This window comes from Aspergillus fischeri, genomic scaffold (genome assembly GCF_000149645.3).
Source record: "Aspergillus fischeri NRRL 181 1099437636249 genomic scaffold, whole genome shotgun sequence".
NCBI lineage: Eukaryota > Fungi > Ascomycota > Eurotiomycetes > Eurotiales > Aspergillaceae > Aspergillus > Aspergillus fischeri.
In genome coordinates, this window is record NW_001509770.1 from 4,531,731 (window position 1) to 4,559,594 (window position 27,864).

Here is a 27,864-nt window from a genome sequence, read left to right on the forward strand (position 1 = left end):
AGTCCTCAACCAAGTCAAAAAGGGGTTACCTCTACTAGCCCGGAAGCAGATTCTGAAGGCTGGTCTGAGAGCAATTCCTGAATTAGATGGTTTGAGACGTTGTTCGTCTAGGTACTCCCCATTGTCACTACATTTCGGCCCCTTAGGGTTCCAAGTAAATACATCTAGATATCAAGCTGGATAACATCATGGTAGAATGATACCGCAGTGATCAAGAAATTATGGCTGTATAGGTTGAGATCATCATTTTGGAAATGCTGCTATCTTCCCAAAGGTAGATGTATCATAGGTATGCTTGCTAACCACGACAATTGCAAAGTCCCGGGGCACATGTCAAGGGTGAGCTCAACAAGCCACCAGACATCTTTTCGTTGGGGTTCGTTGTGAGTTCACCGACATTTGAAGAGATTGTCAAGTACTGACCGGCCTCGTTAGTGCATCTATCCTATGCTCAAGCGCAACATCTTTGGCCCTGATGAGGATTTTAGAATATCAGACTTAGGGTGCATTGCCTGCTTTTGTTCACCTGCAGCGCCAAGTGTTGTATTTTGGAGCTCCTTGATGATATTAGTTGTCAAATCCTAGGGATACTATAGGAGGAAAGGTCGAGGAACGTATCCTATACGAGCCATTTTCCTAGTGGCCTGATGTCGTTGATCCAGCATTTGAGGATCTTACGCAAAAGCTCACAACTCTAGACCCAGCCAAACGATTGCAACATGCCAGGCACTAGATTATCTATGGTTTCATGATGAGACCGTTGAGCATTAGGGATATGGTCAATGAGGTTCCGAGTATAGTCCGACGAACAAGTGCCTCACATGCATTGACGTGGGACTGAGTGAGCATGCCAAGCAGTCGGGCGTAGTTAGACTGTAGTTATTTCATCCCTAAGCTATGCTCTAAGACCTTCTGGAATAAAGACTATGACAATCTGCTGGAGGACGCTTTCGGCCCGTATTGTAGCACCTTGAAACATCCACTTCCCGCCGTATCCACCTCTACCACGCTTTCGCCGCCAGTCTACTTTGATTGTATATTGAAAAACGGACACACCGTGGCAAATGGGGTAATGTCCAGAAGGATCGTCGCTGGGCCCCATCCGACAGGCTGGTAACTTGACTGATCGGCGCGTCCTACTGCCGTCTTCACCATTCCGATGGGTCTTGGCATACTTCCATCCATCATCAGGTAGGAGATATGGCAAGCATGAGACAGGAATTGCTTCATGTATGGACCTGGTGGATCGAGACCGAGGGCTCGCAGAGTCACTTGGAGCGGTCTGCTCTTCACTATATAAGGACGATCATGTCCGGATATCTCGAAACCATCAGAACAAAGAAACATCGTCCGGATATCTCAAAACCATCGCACCAAAGAAACATCGAGAGCAAAATCACCTGCCAATCAAAATGAAGTTCACCACCATCGTCAGCCTTTTCGGCCTCGCCCAGCTTGCCCTCTGTAACAACCGCGGTAGCTACACCATTCCTGGCCTCGGACAGCGCAAGCAAGCCCTCCTCAAGGCAGGCGGAAACACCATGGACATGGCCATCGCCATGCAAGAGAGGTACATGCCTTGCTGGCTTTCAATGCCGTACAATAACTGACCCGACACAGCGACCACATGAAAGCCGACTACGTCTACGGCGACGGCAAATCCGGCGATGCCACCAACTTTGGCATCTTCAAGCAAAACTGGATGATGCTGCGTACTTCTGCCCACGATTTCAAGGGTCAATCTGAGAATGAGGTGTCCAACGGGGCTGTCTTGAAGTATGTCCGTGTCCCATACTAAATGGACAGAGCTAACATAGTACAGCCATGACCTGGAGAAGGACATCAAGGCCCGCCATGACAGTGAGGAGCACTATGGCTTCGACACCTGGGTTGCTGGCCATCGCAATGGAGCTTCTGGGCTGGACGAGCCGTACACGGATGATATCAATAGTATGTCTTCTGTCTTTGCTTCTGGTGGACGCACAGGCTAATTGGAGCAGCGTATAAAAGTGCCGTTCAGTGGATCCAGCAGCAGATTGAGAGTGATCCCAAGTATCAGGAGGATGATACCAGATTCTGGGTTGATGTTAAGGCCATCTAGTCCTGCTTTGGTCAATGGATAGCCTCGATGGCTTTACTACGGGCAGTGTCCCTCGCTGTTACAGTATCACTCGCTGTTTTATCGCAACTTAGATTACATTTCTTTCTTCTAGACAGTCATTTGCAATTAACTATCTTTGAGCATACCTATGATTATGTCCGTTATGTCCGCTAAGTCCAGGTACACAATTAGAGGCAGAGCAATTACGCACGCTCATACTTCAATTTGCTATACATGCGTAGAAAACATGATTATCATTACTGTCATATAGACCTACTAGTCTTCGATATATTACAAATTGTCCGTCACACCCGGCCTGATTTCCTCCAGAATCTCCCCCAACTCCCCCCAAACCTTCTCCTGCGCCTGTTTCCCCTCCTCACTGCGCACAAACGCCGACAGCGCCCTATTATCCACCTTGCCATCCGTCATGTACACCCCATGACTCTCCTCGCCCGCCGCCGCACCCGCAACCAGCGTCCGACCCCCCACCTCCGTCGTCCTCGCCAACACCATCTTCATCAGCGCAAGCCCGATCCCCGAATCGCGGCCCAGCTGCGAATGGCACAGCCCAGGATTAACCATATTCACCACGACGCTGTCGTCCCGCATTCGCGCCACCATCTCCCGCAGGGCCAGCACCTGCAGCAGCTTGGACGTCTGGTACCGCTCTCCCATGTCCGTGTGTTCCTCGTCATCCAGCGCGGCAAAGGTATTCTCGGCGTTCCGCTCAGGGAACTTCGTCCAGGCGTGTACCTCGCTGACGACCGTCGTCAGACGCGGCTTCGTCCCATACTTCGCTGCGCTTCTGCGGAGGGTCGGGAGGACGAGAAGACCCAGCAGAATGGTGCTGATCACATTGACGGTGATGGTTCGCTCGTGGGCCTCTGCTTGTTGGAAGGATGATGTTGCGATGGATGCGTTGCAGAGGAGCACGTCTAGTCTTGGGAGGCTGGAGACTTTCTCGGCGAAGGCAAGGACGGAGGCGTAGGACGCGAGGTCCAAGTCCCATACTTCGATGGAGGTGTCGGAGTCGGGATGGGAGGACTGGAGTGAGGCTTTGGCGGCTTCGCCGGCGGGGCGGTTGCGCACGGCTAGGATCACGGTTGCGGCATTGAGCCGGACAAAGTGTCGTGCTGCTTCGAGGCCGAGGCCGACGTTGGAGCCGGTGACGATGATGGTTTGGTCTTTGAAGGAGTGGGTGGGATAGGCTGGGGTGACCAAGAGTTGGGAGTAGAGGAAGCCCATTTTGAAGGATATGTCTTTTGACAATGGTAGATATTCTCTGGAATGGATGTGTCCAGCTTTAGGGGGATGTCCGGCATTTAAATACTCATAATGTAACTACCATTTTCGGGCTTTATGGTTTCTGGAGTTAGTAGTGGGGATCAGCGGTCTCCGGCCCACGGGAATAGCACAAAGTCCGCAATTAATGTGGGCCCTACCTACTATTGCTAATGACGTTGACTGATTGTTGCCTTGACAGACGTCATCACTCGCAACAAGTTTCAATTTTCGAGTCGCGTATCAATTATTAATCTGAATTCGAATGGATATTGGCTAGGGGAAAAGACATGTGCATGTATTATGTTGGCTGGGTAGCAACTGCGTAGAGCATTTAAGTACGTAGGGTTGCATTAAGCACGTGAATTGCGACTATATGCTAGCACTTTTCACCAGATAAGGAAACATTCTGGGTGATTAATTACAAATTACAACATCCGCGCGCCTACAAGGCAGTAATCGAAATCCGCTTAGCCCCCGCATTCCCATTCAGCAACGCCGAGCCACTGCTGCTGCGCAGATGGTTCGAATGCATCTGCTCCTCCCCCATATCCAGACTGAACCTTCTCGGTCGGTGCCACATTCCCACGTCTTCGCCTGCTCCTTGCAGACTCTCCGGCCTCACCCCAAACTTGGTGCCAACCTGCTGCACCAGCTCTTCGTACGCGCTGGTGTCCACAGCCTGACTGCTCTCCTTGCTCAACCGCGTCTGAGCATGCTTGAGCAGCTGCAGATGCTGGCTGACGGCGTCGGCCGCATGCGCCTGGTCGATGTCGGTGTCGTTGAGGAGCTCGTGCAGCGCCGTCTCGTGCAGCGCCACGGCCGCCAGGTGGTTCCCCGACGCCGTGTACAGGCCTGACAGCAGCTTGGTCATCTCCAGCGTGACGGGGTCGCAGTTGCCCCAGACCTGCCGTAGGTTGTAGCAAATATCCTTGCCTAGCTGGGTTGCGGCATTGGTGTGCCCGCGGCAGAAACGGGTTTCTACCAGGCGACGACCGATCCAGACGATCATGTTGGAAGACCAGGTTTTTTGGACGAGACGCGAGGTCCAGAGATCGGTGAGGATGGCCTGGAGAAATTAGCATATGCATATAGCAGGGAGGCAGAGGGGGGAGGGAATACCTCTAGATCGTCAAACATCTCATGTTCACCCAAGACTGTGGCCAGATCGTTCAGTTCGGGGAATGGAAGTTCGGAGAATTCAATCTTTAGATGGCGAGCTCTGGCCATGATCTCCTGAAGGAGCATCTGGGACTCGAATGCCATGTGCTTGGCGGTGCCGCTGTCTGAGCACTTGCTCGTCTGGTAACCGTTGAGATACAGGCAGAGCTTGATGGCTGTAAAGATGGCCTCGTGGCTGTTCAGACCGTCGGTCAGGTGCACAAACGAATGGAACACGCCGGTCAAATCAGCGGCATCCTGGAAACGGGAGCTGTTGCACAAGTCGCGGACCATGTGGGTAGTCTCGTTGATAATGTTGATATTGTAGTCAGCATTGAGTACCTCTCGACGACAGAGGTTGTAGAACTGATGCACCACGTCCCTGGAGCGCAAACTGGGCGAAACAGACAGCGAGTTGCAGAAGTACTCGTACAAGCTGCCCTGTGTCTTGGTGGCTGCCGTCGTGCGTCGCTGCTCGGTCTGCAGGACATGAAGCTTCTGGCCGGCAACCAGAGTGGTGACGAGGTCGTGCCTGGAAAGACTCGTCTGGTACTCATTGTACACGCCGCTTTCTTGAGACAGCGCGTCAAGGATCTGGTTATATGTCATCTTCTTGCCGAACTCCTCCTCGAACGCGGCAACAAAGACCGCAGGTCGGTACTCGTTCAGAGCCAATCGTTGTGCGGCGGGTGTTTCATGAATGACCTGCTTATGAAGCTCGTCGATCAAGTCGTAGCCTGCATCTTTGTACCCACATTCGAGATAGATCTCGGCAAGACGGTGAGCGCGCTCAATCACCGCTTCGCGGCTGGCAGTGACGCGGATGACCTCGTTGACATGGTCCCGTAGGAGATTTGCACCCTGGTTGCGCGACTCGATCGTATCCTTCAAAGCATAGACCAGAGCCACCTCACGCAGCCACAACATTGTCGGGGAAGATGACAGACCTCGCTGCTGCTTGGACAGGGTAAGCTCCTCCATGTACAAGCCACGAGCCTCGTCGGAGGTGCTCTTCTTGCGGAGATAGATCTGCGCGAGTTTATGCTTGACGATCTTCGCCGTCGGATCCGTCATATCAGGCAAGGCCCGGGAGGCCTGCGTTTGAGGCACCCACTCCTTCGTCTTTAGGATATGTCGGTAAAGGGCAAGTGCCTCTTCGAGATGGCTATCGCTCTTCTCGCAGATCTCCGCAAGCCGGAGAGTAGCATCCCGAGTAGCTGGGCTCGACTGCCCATGGATTTTCTTGCACAGAGTGAGGTACTGAGATGCTACGGTGTAGCGTTCCGCGTGGCCTTCCTCCGCAGTACTGGAGGTCAAGATTCCCATGTATCCTATGTAGGTCTTGTCTAGCAGACCTTCCAGCAATGCACGGTCGTAGCCATCCTTTTCGTCAAAGCGTATCAGAGTCGGCCACAGATGACGGTAAACCTGAAGAGCAGACTCGCGGTCCTGATTTTGTTCATAGATACCGAGGAGGGCAATGGCTGCACGAACGCCGGTCGAGCTGATCTTGCCCCCCTGGATACTGACCTGGTAGATATGGCGATACGCAGCCTCAGCCTCGTTCTTCCGGTCCAGACGAGCGGCCAAGTCACCCTCACAGTACAGGCTATCGATCGTATGCTTGTCGGAATCGCCCAGACGAGAAATGAAGAACTGGCTGACCTGGTGCAGGAGGACCAGCGCCTTTGAAAACTGGAATGTGGTTTCATAAAACTCAACCACGGTCTTGACAACAGCAGTGAGGTGAGGCACGGCCACTTTCTCCGCGGTAATGGACGCCTTGAACGCGTTTCCGTAGACCGACGTCGCATTAGCAACGTCGAGACGACGGAAAAGACAGTACGCGTAGTCAAGAACGATATTCGCAATCAACGGGGCGCGGTCAGATCGGAACTTGGCCTCGGAGGTAGGATTGTGGACATCCGGCCAGGCATGCTTCAGGACCGACCAGACGCAGTCACTGCCCTGTTTCCACTGTCCCTCGCGGACATGCAGGGTGCAGAGGTCGTGACACAATCTCAGAACAGACGTGGAATGGCGACCGCTGCCCGACGACGCGATGCTGTCCATAAGGCTGTGGATGTAGATGCGCTCCTCTTGAGACAGCCCCGCGAGACTATCAACCGTCGTATGGGTGGACATTAGTTCGTCGGCGAGGTCTTCGGCCAGAGTGACGGCCTCGGGCGAGTACTGATCCCCGCTTGCAAGGTAGTAGTTCCAAATGAGCATGGACAGGGTCCGCTCCATGCCGATGAGTCCTTGCGCTCGTGCCTCTGCTCGAAGGCTTGTGGCGCGGTCTGCCATCGCCTGCGAGTGGATGCCGCCCGATTCCAGATCCGAGGATAACTCGCCGAGGACCATCTTGGCCTCTTCATGGCGGCCGTGATGACGCAGGAATTGGTAGTACACAAAGGCGACTCTTGTCTTTTTCTCCCATGTCCATTCCGAGTCAATATCGTGCGAGCAGATCCCGGCCCAGAGCCTGGTCAAGATCGCGTCTGCCTCCTTGACCTTGTGCTTTTTCTCATATAGCTGAGCGAGGTACAAGGAGTAGGAGATGCGGCGCTGGTCGGTGACGTCCATCGAACGGACCATATTCTCGTACTTGAGACGCGCAATTTCCAGCGCGAGTTCGTCGGAGGAAGCGATCTGGAAGTGCTGGGTGATGAAATCCGCCGCCTGCATGCTCTCTGGCGAGTGACTACCATACTTGTCAAGTGTCTGCCGGTAGAACTGTCTAGAAACGCTGTAGGCCTCTTCATGTTGATTACTGCTTTGGTAGGTTGTGACCAAGGTGGTGAGACATTCCAAGCGGCGGGTGAAAGTGACCTCCGTCGACTCCCAGTGGGATAAGGTCATCTCGCGAAGGGCCTCGGTGCGCAGGCGCGTGACCTTGTCGCTACGGCCTGCTTGCTGAGGAGAGGTCAGCATCAGCTGTTCCAACTCCATGGAGACCGGAGAGGACGTCCCAAGCTGCGACCGACTGAGCATCCATGCTTCGTACATATGATCGTTAGCCCAGCTAGCCTTGGCCAGGTCGGCCGCACGAGCGCTGAGGATAAGACTCTGCAAGAATGCCGGAGATTTCTCACCCAGAGCTACACGGCGCACCGCGACCGATAGCCGGTAAAGCTCTAGGATGCTGGATCGAGTGAACTGGGACTCTCGGCCGGTCAGCTCTAGCTGCGCGAAGAGAACTGAACTGGGCAAGGCGCTCTTGAAGACCGGCGTGAAGGCAAATTCACGGTCGGGGGTGGTCATCGGGGACGAAAGCAGATGCGCGAACCAGTAGCGCGAAGTATATTCCAGGAGGATATACGAGTCGAAGAGAACGTCGCGCTGCTGCCCTGGCATTTTGTCCATAGAGATCGCCACATCTTCCTTGACACAGATACGGGTCCAGGCCAGGGATCGGGTAAGGAGATCATAGTGCGCTTCCTCGAGGTTGAATGGGAACCCCTGATTGTCCGAGTAGTTGCTGTCTGCCGACATGGCTCGTTGCCGGAGGTTCTCACGGATCATGGAATGGCGGAATGCCACGAATCCATCCCGGACCATGACCAGACGGCCCAGGGGTTTGAATATGTTTCGTTCGGCCCCGGCAGGACGCGGCGTTATCTTGAGACTCTCCGCGTCCACTGAAAGCAGCTCTTCAACCTCCTTGATGCGCAGAGGACGCTCAGACACCACCAGCCAGGCAAGGAGACAGCGGATGTCAGGCCGGGCGATGTCAGTGGTGCTCATATGGTTGCCAATCTGCTCGCTAACATCGCCTGGTGCTTGTTGGATTGCAGTCATCATGCCCTTGAAGGTCGACTCATGTTTCATAGATTCGAGAGTGAGCTGCGCCCAAACGAAGCATCCTTGAGCACGGGCCACGATGCGTTGGGCCATCGTGTCAATCTGATCGTCCGCCAGCCCGTAAAATTGAGCGTCCGACTTGATGGCGTCGGTAACAGCCGCAAGCAGGTCGGAATGAGTCAATGCGGGGTTCAGCGAGAGTTGCTGAGTGCTTTCCCCGAGCTGCTGCTGCGCTGGAAGTTCTCTGGAAAAGATGATAAGCTTCGATGACGTGCCGGAGATAGAACCTTGTAGGCGCGCAAGGAACCCAGCCATGGTGGCTTTGGCATTCTTGATCTGATCAAGGCCGTCCAGGACGACGATGAAGTGCATGTGTGACTGCATTGCCGTTCTCACGGCGGACCAGAGCACGTCCTCCACCTGGGTGTCTGTAGCACCAGTTGAGGCCATGTCCGCAGCCTGTCGAACCGATGATAGGATACCCTCTTGGGTCTTCCATGAGCTGACACATCGGTCCAGCATCTGCAGGAGAATGCCTTTGAGGATGGTAAGGGTCAACGTTGTGATGGGCACATCCTCCCGTACCCAGCAGGGAATGACATTCCAGATGTCATACTCGGATGAGACCTGGAGCCGCTCCACCGTCCATTGCGCCAGCGCACTTTTTCCTGCTCCGGGACTGCCCGTTATTGCCATCATCTCACGGTTGCTGAGAGTGAATGTCGTGAGATGTGGGTCAAACCACGCAAAAGAACCATCCGCCAGGGAGTGGTTGTGTCCTTCGAGAATCATCTGGAGTGGACGATCCTGCAGATCAAGGAACTGATAGATGGAGGCAACATCCGTAGTCGTCCTCTTGGATAAGGCCAGCTCTGATAGTTTCCGCCAATTGGTGTTGAAACTGTTGTGGAACTGGAAAAAAGCTGCATCGACGTGTTCGCCCATGATCAGCCAGTCCAAAGAGCGCGAGGCGTCATAGTACTCCATGGTAACGTGTAGCACCAGCTGCAGCAAACCGGCGTAGGTCTTGGCCACCTCGTTCTGCAACGAAGTCGACTCTCTAAAGAAGCTCTCCTGCTGTAGCAAGAGAGAAATCTGAAGCGTGACTCGCCCATAGCGACTAAAGATGGTGTCCAGGATATCCACATGCTCGATACCCATCTGGAATTGTTAGCTTTAGTCCGAAAGACCTGGATGTGTCTTACCTCTAGGAACAGCAAAAGCCCACCCCAGACCAATTTAGTGGCTTCGTCCGCCCCGTCCATAAAAGAAACAACAGCATCGCGTAACGAGGCCACGGCAAAGGCGAGGCTGGATGCGCGTCGAAGAGCACCGTCGAGCCGGCTTCCGTCTGCCGGCATGCGCCTCAAACGTTCCGCAGCGATCGCGTCAAAGAAAGCATCGACAGTCGGGGCTTTGGCCTGGATAGCACTGGCAGGCATGCCCAGACGTGGTTCGCACTCCCGGGAAACGGTTTGAACCATTTCCCGGAGTATGGAGAGCTGGCCAGAGCTCCCTTGAGCATTGTGCGCTCTGGCTCGAATTGGAACCATATCACCGGTATGCAATTATGTCCAATGTATAGTACAGTATTTCTGGAAGAGAATCGTCTCACATCAAATATGCAGGCGTCGAGTAAGACGAGGCCACCACCGATAGGCTAGTATTATATCGTTGCATGAAAGAGACCAGGCTCACTGCAATCCTGACATCATGGCGGTTGGAGTCGCAAGCAAGCTTGAGGGGATACTGAGATAATCGTATTCCCCTATCCGGTGTCATGCCATCATATCAATAGAAGATCCTTGGATCCGCGAGAGGTCGACCTTGGCTCTTGTGAAGTCAATCGGTCACAGTCTAGATGCTCTATGGCCAGCCGTAATTGTGCCATCAGCAATTGGCAAATGCGTAGACACGATAATATAGATCGCTCTTCAGCCTTGTGGACAGTAATTCTTCCATTTGGAACCGAGAATAACGATATATCAGATGCACGCTCTGCAACTCTTGTGACAGGATGAATGCGCTGAGATGAGGTTTCTTTGCGTTGTAATTAAGACTCGGCCCCACAAAAAGAAAGTCGTTGTGTCATCCCCGCCCATCATGTTGGGACAAGGTTATTCATCCTGCTCCGTAGGTTCCGAGTGGTCATGGATTAAGAATATTGTCCTTGTCTTGTCTTCTGGGAGAGACGTTCGTGTCGTACCCAGTGACGTTGATGTCACTGGACAAGCAGTTGCGAGTGTGGAGTGATCTTCTCCCACAATAGGTGCAAGTGCAACTCTCCAAGTCAATTAATCACTTGGCATAGGTAGAAAAGGCATGCTAGGAAACACTTTAGGTTTTAGACGATAAAGATGATCTCGTGAACGATGGAAGACACTCATCTGAAGTTGAGATTCGTCAGCAATTGAGTGTGAGCAGAAATGAATTGCGACTCTCAATAGAACTACGCAGAGCAAGCTGAAGGATATGTGTTTTAGCACTAACATCTAGATATTCATGACAATGAAGAAGAAATGGCATGAATAGGGCTGTATTAGCCAGTAAGCTTCTGTATGACCGAGATGAGGTTGTTACATAGTGGCCTGATGCCTGTCTTAATCTACAACAGCTGGTCAGAACATGGGAAATGGACCAGCTAAGGTCAAGCTACAACGGCAGAAGATCTTCACTGGTAATCAGTGGCTTTCCCACTCTAAACACTACTAGGATGATGGCGCCAAACGGATGGTAAGCGTCCTGTTCCAGGTGCTGGTACCCAGGCTCGACCGCGGGATCGCAACAGCAGTTGCACGAAGCAAGCTCGGGATCGAGAACGCCTTGATAAAAGCTAGAAAGGGTCCCAAAGTCCAAGTCGTGCGTAATCACTGGCTTGGCGCACTTGAGGAATGCACGAACAATGCAAATGGGTTAGACATCCTAGAGCATCTGAACCTCTGCAATTATCTCCGGCGGAATGATCCGACCAGCTAGAGACTTTTAACTGGGAATGTAGCTGGATTGCTCTTAGCATGCTTATCATATCACTGACTGTGTATGTGGATATCTTGGTCCCTGTCTTTATGAAACGCGAACTGATATCTCGTGGTCTGAAACCGAGCGTTGGAGGATGATTGCCTTTAATCAAGTAAAGTCGGCTCATCAGTCGCGCTCATCCGTACTTGTTAAAAGCCACTGACGCGAAACCTTCATCATTGTCCCCAAAGTAGTGGCATCTGACCTTCTCTATCCTTGTTGTTCGTGATACCTGTATAACGCCGCGTAAGCCTGCGGTGGCCATGTTCAAAACCCATGCTTCGAATTAGAGAATGAAGAATTCAATGTTCCTGGAATTTGCATTCTCATTACGGCCATTACTATTATGTCTCTAAATAAAGTTCATGGCTGGGCTAAGCTTCTCACCCGCTCCTGATGGCGTTGAAGTTTGACGTGATATCACTGCAACATTCTTCCACAAAACCATCGTGAGACTCATGTATCTTTTGGATACGTTCAAGTCTATGATCAAGATGACTGACATTGATAGCACATGTGAGAGTGGACGCGCTCTCATGAAAATATGAATCGGGATTTGTAAACGTGGGTAGTCAACATCCCTTGGACAGTCCACATTCCTCACTAGAATTGGAGGTGGAATCTTGTCCTCCTGTTTATTTTAAATACTTTGACGTCATATATTGTCTACACAGAGCAATCAGTGTGCAGAATGACTTTCCTCTATCAGTGCACGGGATTCGCAGCTGACAGTGGTGGGCTGATGGATATCAACATACGCGGCAAGAATCTCAGTGGATACGCAAGGATTCTACCTTGACAATATCTTGACAATAAGTTTGACAGCATCTTGAAAGAGGACAATATGAGGCAGTGGTTCTATACAAACGATCCATGTTGCATCGTCATAGGAGAATAGCCCGGTGCAATAGTACACGCAGCCTTACCCTCGCCACAACTTACGTGGACAGTAACAGGAGATCTACTGTTGAATCAAGGCAATGGACTCAAGGTCGGCAGATACGGATTCATTGTATTCTCAGATTGTCCTTGCACACGGATCGTCCATCGATTGCGAATCCATTCCTCGGGCCACGAAGATCTCGAATGCCATCATGGCATTGCTTCGCGTAGACCTTATCGACTATATATATTGCATATGCATCCCCTATATCCAAAACATGTGCCTGAAATGTTCATTCATTGACAGGGTTGTCCATTGGTGCAAAGATATGAAACATGGCCTTCTCTTGCACAATAAAACCAACCGATTCATTCGAATGCGAGCATGTGGAGATACGAGAGCCAGAGAAAAGACATCTCCGGCGAGTCTGCGATGACATCTCACTGGATATTTTTCTCGTGGCTGTAGTGGAGTTGGCTGAGCGTTTTACATATCGTTCCATCACAGCGCCAATGCGTAAGTTCAATCGATAGTGCTTTGGAGAGAATCTTGCTGACAGGCATAGAAAATTACATACAGCATGGTCGTGATGATGTACTTCACCACGGCGCCCTTGGATTGGTATTATTGTACCCTCCCTCCTTCTCTGGAATAAGCTGACAGAAGTAGGGCCAAAAAGTGGCGACTGGGATTAGTTACTTCTTTGTGGGATGGTGCTACCTGGCACCGATTTTCGGGGCTGTTGTTGCAGATAGCTATCTAGGTCGATTCAAGACCATCTTCCTAGGCACGGGGTACATTTCCTTCTACTTCTCTTCTTGATTACAACTAGACAACTAACCATGCATAGACTCTCCGTGTGCGGTGTCCTAGTTTTGTTCATCACGTCGCTACCTCCAAGTCTCGAGCATGGAGGGGGCTTACCAGGGTTAATGCTTGCATTAATTTTGATTGGACTGGGGTATGTCTTGCAATGGGCTTTCGGAGGTACCACATATGTTAACGGGATCAGATGCGGTGGTATCAAAAGCAATGTCGGCCCTTTAATTGCTGAGCAGTACTCGATGCGCACAGAACGAGTCAAAACGCTGCAGAGTGGAGAGATGGTCATTGTCGATCCGAACATAACAGTTCAGACGGTCTATGCGCGGTATTACTGGTGAGTCACAGGAACATAAAGGCGCGGCTATGATACTGACATAATGCAAGGATCATAAACGTTGGAGCTCTCTCAATCATTCCCGCTTCCGTTCGTGCATCCCTCGATCCATCGGGTCATTGCTAACGATAGTAGTGGCTGGAGCTCAAAGTCGACTTCTGGGCAGCCTTTATGATGCCGCTCTGTCTGTGGCTATTGGCTATTGTGGCCTTGGTAGCTGGTCGTAAGAAATATAGTAGGTGAAGGTGCCCTGCGATGCAAGGAAAATGACTGAACCATTGTAGTGGTTCAGCAACCCCATGGCTCGGCCGTTACCAAAGCGATTCGAGTGTTGTGGATTAGCCTGAAGAACAATGGCAACATGGATGCAGCAAGGCCCTTTGCAATGGAGGCCACTGGAACCTCAGTATGCTGGGACGACACGTTTGTCGATGAGTTGAAACGAGCACTTGTTGCCTGCCGCGTGTTGTAAGTTCAGTCGAGGCCTGACTAGTGTAGCACTGCTAACGTTATGCCAGTCTGCTATAGTATGTTCACACTCCCTCGACTCATCTGATAATGCTGACTTTGTAGCCCCATTTTCTGGCTATGCAATGGCCAGGCCAACAACAATCTCGTCAGTCAGGCGTCGTCTCTCAAGACATACGGGATGCCCCATGATATGAGTACGTCCTCATTTCAGCTTGTTAGTCGAGCGCCGTCTAATCTTTATAGTGGGACTATTCAACCCTCTGACCATTCTGATTGCCGTCCCTCTATTGTATGTTGCTTCACTTCATTCCACATCGTCCAATACTGACAGAATAGTGAACGTCTCATCAACCCTGCCCTCCGCCGCTTCGATATCCCTTTCAAACCCATAAGTCGCATGACTACCGGTTTCGCCGCCATAGCATTTGCCATTGCCATCGCGGCTATCATCCAACAACGTACGTCCCTTCTCGAACACTCGAATACCTTTCTAATGCCAGAATGCAGTAATATATCAATCACCACCGTCTCACGTTAGCATCCTCCTCCAGATCCCAGTCTACGCACTCATAGGACTCTCCGAGTTCTTCGCCAGCCTGTCAGGGATGGAATACGCTTTCACCAAAGCCCCAAGGTCGATGCGGAGTATCGTCTCCGCTCTCTTCCTTCTCACCTGCACCATCGGTTCAACGATGGGAATTACTCTGTCGCCTGTATCCGTTGATCCAAAAGTGCTGGTGGAGTATGCGTCTCTCAGCATCGCCATGTTTGCCACAGCTGTCGTGTTCTACTTTTGCTTCCGCAAATACAACCAAATGGAAGAGAGCATGAACATGATTGGGGAGACAAGCAAGGAGGGATCGAGGAAATCGTCAGTAGAGGATATTCATGATTTATGTCAGCTGGAAAAGCAGTGATGTTAGTATATAGCTGATGTGTCTATACGTTTTTGTTTACTGTGATATGATGATCATAGATTGAGATCAAGAGATCAATGGACAGCTTTAGTATGCGGCAATGTACAGATATACTAGTACTAACCGTCAACCCAAAACTCTGCATAGCTAACTTCTAAACAGTCCAGCCATCCTCTTAAATTGGTGGCTATCCGACGGTGGACTAGGCTCGGGTCGTGATGGTGGGGTTGGAGAGAATGTCAGGTGTTTGGCCACGACTGCCACCATGTCGCGTTCTGCGGGGAATCTTCTCGGACCTTCCATGCCCTTTGAAGGATCATGGTAAGGTTAAATGAAGACGGAAATACGGGCAGAAAACTCCACCATACCAAGGGAACCCGTTGGTTGTGACACTTGGCATGCGCTAATCTGGAAGTTGATCAAAACTAGGATCCACATAGATATGAAGCTTGGTAATCAGGGTCTGCTTCGACTGACAATCAATCCTGATTACAATAAGCGTAATGTTCCTTATGGCGAATATCTACCAAGAGTCCAAGACTGGGACTTCGCCGACCGAAATGCGAAAGATATCCGGACTCCATAGTGAATGATTTGGCGCTGCATTAGGACGTCCGCAGACGGAAATTCAGGAAGAAGGATTCGAACCACAGACTTTAGACTCTGACTGCATGATCTATAACGGCCTCTGTGACCAATCGGATCCTGACAATGTCACACCGTGGCTATGGAACTTGGCAGTCTCGTGGCAGGGTTAGCCACGATTGCTTTGATCGACGTGTCTCGGATTGTTGGCATTGGATATGAACCTATGATAAAAGACAAACAGCGTATTCCATCACAGTATCTTGCCGATGCAACCTCTGTCTGGATAACTCAATGAATACCGAACAGCTCGTTGCGAGAGGAGCTGGACATCTGTGTCTCATATGCCTCCTGACTTGCACTGACGTGCAGTAACGCAGCTCTCAATCGCATTCTTTGATATATTATTCGCACTTAGAACAGACTCATGCGTGGATAACTCTATCTGTTTCGTCAAATAGACTCACTCTATCCCAAACAATGGAATTCGGCTCGGGAACCATTGCCGTGGGCCATCGGGCAGGGCAAAATTCGTACTTAGTTGGCTTGGTAAGCCATCAAATGCTCTGACTAAGTATAAGATGGGTTATATTTGTCAATAATAATAATCTATCCCCATGGTGAAAAGCCGCGGGGGAGCAGAACGGCAGAAGAGAAGCTTTTCCGAATCTTTGATCCGCCGTTCTTGGCGAATATTGTATCCCGTTTAGGAAATGCACCATCGTCATGAATATGATTCTCAGCCGATAGTGGCGAAGGATTCCATCAAGAAGTTTCTAACATTACTACGCCGTATTCGGTTCGGTATTCCGTGCCTTTTCCATGCCGGAGAATTCGCTGGCTCATTTGTCAGAATGAATAATTCAATCCTGACTTCTACAGAACAAACATCCCACTCGGTACGGGTATAAATATACTTCGGTCCCCTTTCCTGCCAGCAAAACACTAAACTTTCATAACCATCACTTTCCTTTGACATCGTACACCCTTTACCTCCTTTTTTGACTCCTAAAAATTCGATTTCCTATTAATCCTTCGCAATGGCTCCCAAACTCAACGTCACCCACATCGGCACTGCTACGGCCGTTCTCGAAATCGATGGCGTCAACATGCTCACTGATCCCTTCTTCTCTCCCGCCGGCTCCTCGTGGCCCGTCACAGAGACGATAACGCTGCAAGTGAGCGACGATCCTGCTCTCCGCCTCGATCAACTCCCCGTCATCGATGCCGTTCTACTCAGCCACGAAGACCACATCGACAATCTCGATGAGCTGGGTCGCCGTCTGCTCGACGGCCGCCGCGTCTTTACTACCATGGACGGAGCCAAGAATCTTTCCCCCCGCCCTGGCGTCCACGGCCTCAAGCCCTGGGAGAAGATCGACACCGTCATCGCCGGAAAGAAGTTCCAGATCATCGGCACACCCACCCAGCACCTCGCTGGAGATGAGTGCACCGGCTTTATCATTACCAATGAGGAATTTGGACGCGGCCGCGACGGTCTTCCCAACGCGATCTGGTTCACCGGTGATACTGTGTACATTGATGAGCTGAAGAAGGTCGGAGAGCAGTACCATGTCCTCGCTGCCATCATGAACTTGGGCAACGCCCACGGACCCGTCGATAAGACCGACCCCAGCAAGGGTGTCTGCCAGATCACCATGGACGGCAAGTCTGGCGCACGGTTGTTCCGCGACGTCAAGGCAGATGTTCTTGTCCCCATGCACTATGAGTCCTGGGGACACTTCACTCAGTTCGGAAAGGAGCTCCGCAAGGACTTTGAGGAGGAGGGTATCATTGATAAGGTGTGCTGGCTGACACCTGGAAAGCCTGTTTCCGTTCTATAAGCTTTGATGTTGTATACCCGGATGTCATGACTCATACTGCGGAGTTGAGGGGTCTGTGTAGAGAAGTGGGGTTGCGGTGTCGTCTGTATAGCGAAAAGTGGGTTAGTAAACAGCGTCATTCAATACAAGCAATATCGGTGAAAACTATTTATAGTAGATACGTGAGGGGACGTTTTTGGGCTATGCGTACAAAAAGGCTGGTGTCGAGACGACTGTGCTCAGGTTGATGGCCAGACCCATGACTATGTGATGTTAGGGGCGGGCTGTATATATATGCATACGAAGCTTGAGAAGCATTGCTTGGATCATCCCAGAGTGTCTTCAATACGTGGCAAAGACGTAGAACAAGATATTAAGGACAATATAATTGATACGTTGAGTGGTTATAGAGTACTGCAGATTACAGCTTCCCCTTGGCGACACCCTCCCGGGACCCTACTACCACCTTAGCAACGCGAATACTGGCCTCTGAATTCCTGAGCATCTCCGGGTCCGACTTTTTGCTCTGGTACGTTCGCCAGAATTCTTCCTCCTTCAGATATCGCGCAAACCACTTTTCTATCCAGGTTGCCGCGACCTCCGCACACCAACCCACTTCTTCAAAGACAACCAGATGTGTTGCTTTCGGTGAAAGAGCCTTATCCACCATTCCCTTAGCAACCCCTCCACTTCCTCCAATGCCCGTCCCAGTGGCTCGTAGCTTGGAATCTTGAGCAGCGGGTGGAGAGAGCCAACTCCGGCCACCGTATACCCAGAATACACTCGGTCGAACAAACGGCAGATTCCTAAAAGCCGCCCACGCTTCTGGACGGGAGAACGGAGCAGGGCGCTCAACGACTGGATCCCAGTCGGGAAGTAGGAGGTCGTTCAGCCCCGCTGATTCGGGTTCGAGGTTGGGTATGGTATAAGCCCAGGCCTCTTGGTGCTTGCTGGTCGTGAGTGTGACGGCTGTCGGGGGAATATTGAGGTCGTTCTCGGGATTGTAGAGGCGCGTTGGTACAGGTCGTAGACCGAAGCGAAGGTAGCGGTCCACGACGCGGGGATCGCACCTGGCGAAGCCTCTCCGGAGCTGCATTTCGGCCTTTTCTCGCGAAGGCCATATGTCGCGACGGAGAACTGCCGTGAGTGCCGGATTCGGTCCCCCGAATTGCTCCCCGAAGATGACGGGCTCGTAGAGTATGAGCGTTGAGAGGAGACGAGGATGAATAATGGACAGCTGGATGCTGCGGGTTGTCAGCGATGATCAGTGAAGCACCAGATAACTTACAGCTGTGCGCATCCCATACTATGGGCGACTCCGATAATAGGACGAGCAATATCGTCCCGGAAGTGATTGATCATATGCAACAGATCCCGGGAATGATCATGCCACTGTGCTGTTGGTAGTCAGTTTCCTCCGTTCGACTCGAAGAACATCAAGTGAGCGTACTATTATCTCCCTGGACATGTTCGTTCAGAACACCACTTGCGCCTTGATTGGAGATATCAGCGATCCAAATGCCGCGCACCGGAATTGATCGCTTTTTAAGCTGGGCGTAGAGGTCCTCCCACAGCGGCTCGTATGCCTCCTATCAGACTTTAGACAGGTACGTTGTAAGTCCTGGCACGGAATGGTCACCTTTGGAAATCCATTTCCATGCGCCCCGATGATCGTGACTGCATTCTCGAGAATTGACTCCGTCTGATCGCGCGGAATATACTGCTTGATCGCAAGCTTCAATGCAGTTTCCTGGCGTCCTTTTAGGGCATGTGGATGTTCCCGGATATGCTGTCCGGGGATGATATGTTCAACAACCCTGAAAGGGAACGGCATTGTAAAGTAGACTGTCTATGTAGCTACGAAGAGATCGAGGAGTCAGATAAAAGATTATGAATTTGAATGGGGGTTCTCCACGGGGTAGTGCTGGGGACGCCTGATGTCAGCGCTATCCTGGCACTAGACAGGGGCTAATATAGAGATCTGCGGGGTACAGCGTTTTCGCATTGAATATCTTGGTCAATGCTTGTAGGATATGATGATGATTTGCGCGAGTAGATTAGGCAGGGAAAGTTAGGAATATCCAACAATAAGTTGAGGCTGCTCAGCGCGATATTACGTGCTGACTTCACTCACCCAATGAAGCCGGAGAGAAAGCCTGTAGTATCCCAATTAGGTTTGATCCGTGGAACTTAGGAATGTCAATTTGACACCGATAATCAAGGGGCGGAATCCGAGCTTGAAAATGTCATGTAGCCTCGGAGTCATCCCTTCACCTGCATTGAATGAACACATCACATGTAGAACTTCTATCGTCCTGGGTTTCACCTTGTGCGTGCAGCTTGAAAGACACTACCCAGCCAGCACACAAACTATCAAAAGCAGGATAGAGAGATAACAGCGAATGAGTCCCAGACACGCTTGGATTCCACGAAAATCAACTACCAGAGTCCTGATTCGACTGTCTCTCGGCGGCGGTGAGAGCAGCTATCCTTCTCTTTTTATTTCAGTACCCCTTCTTCATCCCCTTGACTCTACAACTTACTCGCCATCATGACGGGGAGTCATCCAAAGATTGCGTTGCATGTGGATGGACGTCGGATCAGCAAGAGCGGTGCTCTTATTCAAGTCATGTCAAACTTTTCTACGGTGCGGTCCGACGGGGTACTTGGTCGATTGGGTCCGATGTGATCTTGAAGGAACGGCCTGACGAAGGTCCAAAGACTGAAGTGACTACCCTGACGTACCTTGCATCCAACCCAAATGCCGATATCCCAGCTCCCAAAGTTTTGCAAGACTGGGTCGATGCCAACGGGCGATACTTTGTACTTCTCGAGCGGATGCACAGGCAGACACTTGAGCAGGCCTGGCCTTCACTATCAGAATGCTAGAAAACGGCCATCGCAGATCAGGTAGTTGAAGTTCGCCAGCGGCTACGATCACTCACATCAGAAGCTATACAGAGTGTTGATCAAGCCCTTGTTATCCAGCCTTATTTTTTTCTGACCGCGAGCCCCATGGACCTTTACACTCTGACCTTGAACTCTGGGATGCTATAAGCCTAACCCTTCGCGACCCACCCGAAAAGCAGTTTCCTCAACAAGCCTTGGAGAATTTGAAGAAACGCATGCCTCGATGTGAACCCTATGTCCTCACTCATTGCGATCTCAATCTGGGCAACATCATGGTTCAGATGGACAACTGGTCGGAATTCTCGACTGGGAATACGCTGCGTATTATCCTATATGGTATGAATATGTTTCAGCCTCTTGGGGATGGACTGAGGAGGATATTGAGTGGAAAACGCTGCTACAAGAGCGTTTTGCTGCGCATGACGATGGACATAGGGCCGCGAAGAATTTCTGTATGGATCTGCGCCATTTGAGAGAGTACCCAAGATTGGATGACAAGGGCCGAGAAGCTTTGCAAAGAATGTCTTAGAATGTGTCATGCCATCCTCTGTTGCGCATAGTTTTTCCTTTCTATTGGTGGGGGAACTTCCCGCATGCATTACCCCTGCACTTCACAAACAGCAATGTCAGAGTTGAGAGCATTCAAGCAGAGTAATCTGATTGATTACCTCGGAAGTTGGGTCTAGACCTTAGTCCCACGCCGACAGAGTCTTCATGCATTAGTCCTAGACCGGTTGTTGATGTAGACCAGAATGTGGACCGCGCGTCGACCGTACAAACATCATACTGCTAGTGTCCGCCTCAAGCACAACCGGTGGCTACGAGAGGCAGAGTCATCTGAACACTCATTCATGTCAATGCATAAAAGCTGTAACATAAATCCTCCGATGAATTCAGGGATGGCTGATCAAGCATCCGAATACCCGTAGTGGGACTGAACGACCAGTCTTAGCTGCATTTCTTTACAGCTCTAGTTCGACGACCCCGCGTCGATCCCTGTCTGACTTTGTATATATATAGTGTCTTACTCGACTCCCACTTGCAAATTGACGAGTCAACCTCAGCAATTCACAGTTTACTGCCCAAGATCAGTAACGATGACTAAAATAGCTACATTTCCACTCCCTGGCATAAAGCATGGCAAGCGCATCTTGGTATCGACGATTGAAGAACGAGCGAAGAACGATCCAGACAGCTCTTGGGTGTCGATGCCAATAGATAATAACGATCTATCCAAAGGATACAAAGAGATCACATTCGCAGAGTTCAACAACGCAGTCAACCATGCTGTGCACTGGTTGCGGCAAAATCTCCCAGAGTCCGACGAGCCATTCCAATCGTTCGCCTATGCAGGCCCTAAGGACCTTCGCTATCCCATTCTTGCTGCTGCGGCTGGAAAGTTGCAGAAAGTGGTGAGTATGCTTGGCATGACATAAATGTTCCTCACTGATTCATGCAGATGGTGCTCCCATCGCCGCTGATTCCGCCAGCAGCACAGCGTTTGATTCTGAAGAAGACACAGTGTAACGTTTATATCAGACCGTCCAGTATGGCGCAGGTAGTCGGTGCTATTTTGGAGGATGCGCCCCATATCCAACAGATTACAGCTCCTGAACCTGACAGTCTCCTACAAGAGACTCCTGCTGAACCTTATGTATATCCCAAGTCATGGGGAGAAGGAAAGAAGGATCCTTGGCTGGTGGCTCATACGTCTGGCACGACTGGTGAGTTGATCTGGAAGTACCTTAGGGAGTATCATGAACTAACACAGATAGGGTCTCCCAAACCCATTACCTACACTCACCAGATGATGGCTGCCCTGGACGTGGCTGCCTCCCTGCCGGACATTGATGAGTTCTTGTTGCACCACGCTCCCGGGAGACGTTGGTACACACCTCTACCATCGTTGCATGTTTGTAACCATCTCTGGAACAACTTGTTTCTCTAGCTGACCATCCAAAGCTGGTAGGAATGATGATGGTTCTTTCTATGCCGACATATGCTCACGGAACCCTCGTTGTCGGCCCACCTGCGCCTCCTTCCGCCGACACCGTCGTCGATATCTTCAAATACGGACGTGTTGACAGCGCCCTACTCACCCCAGCTCTCATCGACGAGATGTGCCTTAACGACCGAGCCCTCTCTGCATTGATAAGCCTCAGGTTAGTCAGTTACGGCGGAGCTCCCCTCTCCCGAAAGTCCGGCGACCTTCTCGCGCCTTACGTGCAGCTTGTTCCAGCCATCGGAAGCACCGAAGCGGGCGGCTATTTCACCAAGTTCCGCCGTGACGACAAGGACTGGGATTACATCGAATTCCAGAAACAAGCCGGGGCGGTCTTCGAGCCCCGTTCCGGAGACCTCCACGAGCTGGTTTTTGTGCGTGTGCCCGAATGTAAAATGCAGCAGATCTTCCTCCTTTATCCGGACCATGACCGATTCGAGACTAAGGATCTGTGGATTGAGCATCCCACGCGCAAGGGGTTGTGGAAGATTGTCGGCCGCGTGGATGACTATATTCCTCTCAGTCATGCGGATGGGCTTTATGCTGCGTCGCTGGAGCCGGAGATAGAACAGCATCCGAAGGTGAAAGCGGCGCTGATCGGGGGCCATGGACGACCACTCCCGGTGCTTCTGGTGGAGCTGCAGGATGAGACCGAGGTGGCATCTGACGCTGGTCGTAAGGCGATGTTCGAAAGCCTACAGCCCTATATTGACAAGGTCAACGAGCACTGCCATGAGTGCGTGAAGCTGAGTTCTGAGCGTTTGATCTTCGCCAGTGGAGACAGGCCCTTCATTCGGACAGTCAAGGGTAGTGTGGCACGGATGCCGAGTCTGGAGCTTTACAAGGAGGAGATTGCTGCATTGTTTGAGAAAAACTAGGCTGTATGAAGATGGCTTAGATCAATAAAGCTGTGCACTTTGCAATGAATATCTAAGCCCTCACTACGGTATTCTCTCTCGGGTCCAGGTTATAGTTAGACCGTAAGTCAAGGACATCTGCGTCGATTCAGTTGCTGAATCTCTTAGAAACTCCTCGCCGCCCTCCGCCAGTCTTCCTCACCTTCGCAGCTCGCAGCGACGGCAATGCGTCTTCTGCTTTCAACTATGAGACTTTCTCAGCTAGAAACACCCTGATCATTGACTGAGACCAATACTGCAGCGACATGAGATTTTTCGCCATGGCACAGCTGGTCGATGCGTGTATAATCTGGGGATCTTCGTCGAAGGGAAACCAGAACACAAAGGCTCCGACCCAGTACCATGCCAATCTCTTCATATAGTACGGGACTTTCCCAACGGTCTTTGTTCCTCTATGGCCGATTGTTTCATATTTGGAATGAAAAATGAGAAGTGTCTCAAATGCACCCCAGTCCCGTGGTAGAGCTCTCCATGAGTGCCGAAGACAAAGAGGGTTGGTGTCTGAAAGACAAAGGTTGATGTCTCATGGACAATGTTTTTGTCGTGGTAAATGTCTCCCCATGTTAGACAGTCAAGAGAATTCTGAGACACCTCAGTGGTTGTCCGTCTATAAAAATGTCCTTTTTATCTTCAAACAGTTACTTTCCCTTCATCAACACTCCCCCTTCTCCCTTCTCAATATCATCCAAACAAATCGCTGTCGTCTTTCAGTACCAACCTTGGCACCTACAAGCAACTTTCAAAGAGCACTCAAACATTCCAAAATGGATCCGCAGGCCGGGTCAGTATCTTCTGCTAACAACCCTGAAAATACAGCTGACAACTTCAGCCCGCTGAGCATGCTTCCCCCAGAATGTCTCGTGAATGTCCTCGACAACCTAAACACCGCCGACAACCTGGCTGTCTCTAACGTCTCCAAAGACCTGCGCAAATGGGCAAAACCCCTCGTCTTCAGGGACATTCTCTGGACATACACATCTACGCCTCTCCGACGAGTCCTTCTGCTCCTGGAGCAGATCTTCCTCAATCCGCAGTTTGCAGGGTATGTCAAGCGCCTCCAGCTCACTTACACCGGACCGGCCTGGGTCCTGCCTGATCCGGATATTGACTTTCAGCAGCATGCCACGAGATTTGTCTTTGTTACCAGGAAAGCTATCCAGTTCGTGAGCCAGATCGGGCTTTTCGACACGGTAGGTTACGCGGCGTTGCTACAGCAGGGGGATTATTACGCGTATGCGACGGTTCTGATTTTTCAACTGCATAATCTGAGAGTTCTAGAATTGGACTATACGTACACTCTGGTCGGTGGCTTCCCTGGTCTGTTTCTCCAACATGCGCTGCGCTCTTCGTTCGAAGGTATCTCCAGGTTCAACAGGCTGGAAATCCTCAAATATGGCGGCGACGTTCCCCAAGCGGAGAAGCTTGACGACGAGGCAGAGGAAGCAGTGGCTGTTATTCCCTTACTCGGGAACAAGTATCAATTTGCTCCCTGGTTTGCCCTGCCTAAGCTGAAACACGTGGAGATGTGGCTTAGAAGTGCTTTCGGGTACGACGAATACAAGGATCGTTTGGCGGCTGGAGAGCTTGAAAGCCTCGTTCTGGCCAGGTCCAGCGTAGACGCTGCCGATATCTCGCAAATTCTCGGCGCCTGTCCGAAGCTCCGGAGGTTGCACCTGGGAGTCTGCTACGACTTGGTCTCGCAGTTGGCACTCTTTGACAGCAAGGAACTAGCTGGTGCATTGGAGCCGCTGAAGGATCGCCTCGAGACACTATCCATAGGTCTTGAGACTGACCCAAGCTTCGTTGGCGGATTCACTTGGGACCAGGACAATAACTTTGGCAGCACGCTCACGGATCCATTCCTGATGCTGTTCAGTGAGTTCACGAAGCTTCAAGAGCTCGAGGTCCCAATGCCGCTTTTACTGGGATGGTTCTCAAACGAGAACTGGGCGGATTTCCACAAGTACCTGCCCCCAAAGGTACGGCACTTAGTAATGCGCAACGATCTCTCCGGGTTCGACAACTACGCTTGGGATCCGTACGGGATGGTGTTTGCGGTCGACCAGCGGGTTGTTGAGACGAAGAAACGGATTCCTAGCTTGGAGAGGGTGACTCTTCGTGTCTGGGCTACGAATCCTCGTCGGCCGAATGAGGACTTCCTGGCTGAAGCGGCGGATATGGCTCAGTCGGTTGGGGTACAGTGTGACTCGGTCGTCGACGAGCTCCGCTCGGGGCTTTGGGTTGCCAGGGCTTCCTGATGGGGTCCATATAGGATGTCCGGGTGTGTGGTCCCTATTATCTACTTTCATTTCTGGGTCAAGGTGCTGACTTCTTCGTCATCTGCTCTCATGATTCTGCGGTTTATGGTAGCTCTGAGGATTTCAATCAACTGGCGTACAGTTTCGGTAGGTTCAATGTGCGATCTATTCTGTTGACATTTACAAGAAACGATTCAACCTTTGCAGTATATTATAGTCAACTTCCAATCAAAAACCGTGTATTTGACAACCGAGACACTTCAAGTAGAACGTAGCGAACAAACTGTATCCAATACAAGACGAACATTGTCCTATACGTCATTGATCTCTAAACTAAGCGCCGGTTAGTATCGCTCATAACCCACATAGCTCAACATACTCAGCTACTCGACCCAATAATCTCAAATGACTGAAATCCCTGGCCCTGGGTGTAGCATCCGTCTCCACCGGCCTGGTGAAAGGTATCGCAGGCCGTGCCACTCGATGCGATGAACCTCCATCCCTCAGGAAGATCCTCGACACTCATCGCTTGAATGGGCTTGGTGACGCCCGTGAGCCAGTAGCAGCCCCAGTTCTGCTCGCCGGCGATGGAGGTCAGGTAACCGGTGCAGTCGGTGTTGCTGTATGCGGTGACGTTCCAGGCTGCTGTAAGGGAGCCTGAGAGGGAGAGGAGAAGAGTTGCAAGGGAGAGGTTCTTCATATTGAGGCTTTGGTATAGGATGTGGCTTCAGATGTTGATGGCTGTGAGCTGGTTGTTGTCCAGGTTCAGGGTACAAGTAGATGCAGCGTCTGTTATATATTTGAATCTCGTCCGTCTCACATAAGATCAACAAATGAACAGTTCTAAATTTGGATTAAAGAACGTGAGGCGTCAGCCTCTGTATACTAGTGGCTCTGATAAATGAACTTCACCCGACACTTCTCGAGCAACAGACAAGATCATAGCCTAAACATATCCAATCTCATCTGCATCGGACAGTAAGAAAACTGTATGATTCACACAGCCCGGTTAGCATCCCTTCAAACGCAGAGTGATTTGCTGGAGACCTGTCAGCTGCGGGGGGCCTGATGGCCGAATGGGCTGTAAATGCGATCTTCCACGAGTCAACCCTGGAAACACTGCCATTGACGTATGCATCTTATTGAGCAAGTCTCGGCTATGGACGGTGCTGGTTCACCCTTGGGCCTCCCGACCGGACGAAAGGTCTAGCCGGCCCATGACACTGTGTGACTCTCCTGTGCCTTGTTTATTTAGCGGTAAGGCTGATATGCTCTCCTGATAGTCGAATGATGTTTCCTGTTGACCCGTTGTCCGTTCATTAGGTTCCCGGTATGATCAGTTGACAAAACAACCGCAAAAGACAGAAAAATAAAATAAGAATAAAATTGACATTCTCGTACTGTTTGTTATCAAAAATCAGGTATCAATTTGTTAAAAATTACCCCCCTTCATTCACAACCTTTCCAGCTATATTGCAAATTGACCGCTTCTCCCTGCTGGATGCTCCCCTGTCGAATGGATCCCATCAATGCTCCCACCCTTTTTCTGAGGCATATCGTGTCTGCTCTAAGCAAACCAGAATTCTTGGTGTTCAATTGCCTTGTCAACAACGGTTCTTACATGCAGGTTCACGTTTGCTGGAATTGTCTGGGTACCCTGGACTGGTCGTCAGCCATGTTCTAGTTCAACGAATGAAAACATTTTACCTCGATCATCAGTTGATGAATCTCATGACTGGCTACTTGGTGCCACTCGCTAAGTCTCTTGCGGTTGAGCTTGTATATAGCTAGATCTGAGCGGTCAAGGCTATCCATGTGATCTATGCCAGGTTGAATATATTTCTCTGAGATTGTCGAATACAGACGAGAAATGTCCTCGATTGCCGAGAGATGACCTTGGATCTGAAAGAGGTGGTGCAGGAGGTGCTTCTTGCGTGATTTCTAGTCAGCGAACATACCACCAAGGTGTACGGGACATGTATACTGACCTTCTTATCCTCTCTACTCAATCGCCTGCCCTCATCCGCGCTAACATTGAGCGCCACTGGTGAATACATTCGGAGCGTGCGGGTAACGCTACCGAGATGCGTCTTGACGATATTGTCTATGAGTATAGATAGTTGTTCAAACCACATCTCGAAATCGCTACCTGAACGTTCAGCTTTTGCAGCTCACCTGTCAAGGTTCGTAGGATCTGGTCGATGTCTTGCTATTCTCCGTCTCAGCGAATACCTCCTAACTAGGGTGGGATACTAGTAAGACATACCAGGTTGAGGTTCTTCTCTGCCAACAAATGCAAGCCGTTCTTTGCAATTCGGGAAGGTTGAAGGGATGACAGGCGCTGGCAGGCTTTCTCATGCTCACGCCGCGCTGCCTCTACCTTCTTATCAGCTTCATCCAGGTACTTACAGCTCATCTCGATTCTGAGTTGGCGTCCTATCAGACACACCACGCTATGCTGGTCGACACCACCTCCACACACTTCGAGAAGGAGAGACGAAACTTGGCACCGGCTCACACGAAGCGATTTCAATCCTCCATGACCTCACGTATAATGCTTACTATTCTCTT

General features: G+C 50.9%; 10 protein-coding genes across 10 annotated transcripts, besides 1 other annotated feature; 5 read left to right on the forward strand and 5 right to left on the reverse strand.

The window, feature by feature from the left end:
- The first annotated feature begins 1,310 nt into the window (after positions 1–1,310).
- Positions 1,311–1,386: a microsatellite.
- Positions 1,387–1,412: 26 nt separating this feature from the next.
- NFIA_023140 (glycoside hydrolase family 134 protein) lies at positions 1,413–2,101 on the forward strand (the record flags this gene model as incomplete). The annotated part of the gene is made up of 4 exons (XM_001265499.1): positions 1,413–1,570; positions 1,621–1,776; positions 1,823–1,950; positions 2,001–2,101. The coding sequence occupies 4 exons, from the start codon at positions 1,413–1,415 to the stop codon at positions 2,099–2,101; spliced, it is 543 nt and encodes a 180-aa protein (XP_001265500.1).
- A 291-nt stretch (positions 2,102–2,392) lies between these two features.
- On the reverse strand, positions 2,393–3,349 carry NFIA_023150 (putative short-chain dehydrogenase/reductase family protein; the record flags this gene model as incomplete). Its single annotated transcript, XM_001265500.1, has 1 exon — positions 2,393–3,349. The coding sequence occupies one exon, from the start codon at positions 3,347–3,349 to the stop codon at positions 2,393–2,395; it is 957 nt and encodes a 318-aa protein (XP_001265501.1).
- Positions 3,350–3,830: 481 nt separating this feature from the next.
- Positions 3,831–9,903, reverse strand: NFIA_023160 (ATP-binding protein; the record flags this gene model as incomplete). The annotated part of the gene is made up of 3 exons (XM_001265501.1): positions 3,831–4,454; positions 4,508–9,511; positions 9,556–9,903. The coding sequence occupies 3 exons, from the start codon at positions 9,901–9,903 to the stop codon at positions 3,831–3,833; spliced, it is 5,976 nt and encodes a 1,991-aa protein (XP_001265502.1).
- Positions 9,904–12,586: 2,683 nt separating this feature from the next.
- On the forward strand, positions 12,587–14,798 carry NFIA_023170 (putative POT peptide transporter; the record flags this gene model as incomplete). Its single annotated transcript, XM_001265502.1, has 12 exons — positions 12,587–12,767; positions 12,817–12,872; positions 12,921–13,045; positions 13,102–13,212; positions 13,264–13,410; positions 13,461–13,500; positions 13,546–13,645; positions 13,695–13,878; positions 13,984–14,075; positions 14,125–14,170; positions 14,218–14,339; positions 14,389–14,798. 12 exons carry the CDS (start codon positions 12,587–12,589, stop codon positions 14,796–14,798), a joined length of 1,614 nt encoding a protein of 537 aa, XP_001265503.1.
- A 1,625-nt stretch (positions 14,799–16,423) lies between these two features.
- Positions 16,424–17,227, forward strand: NFIA_023180 (MBL fold metallo-hydrolase; the record flags this gene model as incomplete). Its single annotated transcript, XM_001265503.1, has 1 exon — positions 16,424–17,227. One exon carries the CDS (start codon positions 16,424–16,426, stop codon positions 17,225–17,227), a length of 804 nt encoding a protein of 267 aa, XP_001265504.1.
- A 400-nt stretch (positions 17,228–17,627) lies between these two features.
- On the reverse strand, positions 17,628–19,040 carry NFIA_023190 (putative toxin biosynthesis protein; the record flags this gene model as incomplete). Its single annotated transcript, XM_001265504.1, has 4 exons — positions 17,628–18,450; positions 18,495–18,603; positions 18,657–18,795; positions 18,846–19,040. 4 exons carry the CDS (start codon positions 19,038–19,040, stop codon positions 17,628–17,630), a joined length of 1,266 nt encoding a protein of 421 aa, XP_001265505.1.
- Positions 19,041–21,213: 2,173 nt separating this feature from the next.
- NFIA_023200 (putative AMP-binding enzyme) lies at positions 21,214–22,996 on the forward strand (the record flags this gene model as incomplete). Its single annotated transcript, XM_001265505.1, has 4 exons — positions 21,214–21,528; positions 21,576–21,840; positions 21,892–22,028; positions 22,079–22,996. 4 exons carry the CDS (start codon positions 21,214–21,216, stop codon positions 22,994–22,996), a joined length of 1,635 nt encoding a protein of 544 aa, XP_001265506.1.
- An 803-nt stretch (positions 22,997–23,799) lies between these two features.
- On the forward strand, positions 23,800–25,293 carry NFIA_023210 (F-box protein; the record flags this gene model as incomplete). Its single annotated transcript, XM_001265506.1, has 1 exon — positions 23,800–25,293. The coding sequence occupies one exon, from the start codon at positions 23,800–23,802 to the stop codon at positions 25,291–25,293; it is 1,494 nt and encodes a 497-aa protein (XP_001265507.1).
- A 311-nt stretch (positions 25,294–25,604) lies between these two features.
- Positions 25,605–25,993, reverse strand: NFIA_023220 (uncharacterized protein; the record flags this gene model as incomplete). The annotated part of the gene is made up of 2 exons (XM_001265507.1): positions 25,605–25,626; positions 25,686–25,993. The coding sequence occupies 2 exons, from the start codon at positions 25,991–25,993 to the stop codon at positions 25,605–25,607; spliced, it is 330 nt and encodes a 109-aa protein (XP_001265508.1).
- Positions 25,994–26,860: 867 nt separating this feature from the next.
- NFIA_023230 (uncharacterized protein) lies at positions 26,861–27,709 on the reverse strand (the record flags this gene model as incomplete). The annotated part of the gene is made up of 5 exons (XM_001265508.1): positions 26,861–26,950; positions 27,001–27,234; positions 27,282–27,397; positions 27,469–27,502; positions 27,560–27,709. 5 exons carry the CDS (start codon positions 27,707–27,709, stop codon positions 26,861–26,863), a joined length of 624 nt encoding a protein of 207 aa, XP_001265509.1.
- Between the last annotated feature and the right edge of the window lie 155 nt (positions 27,710–27,864).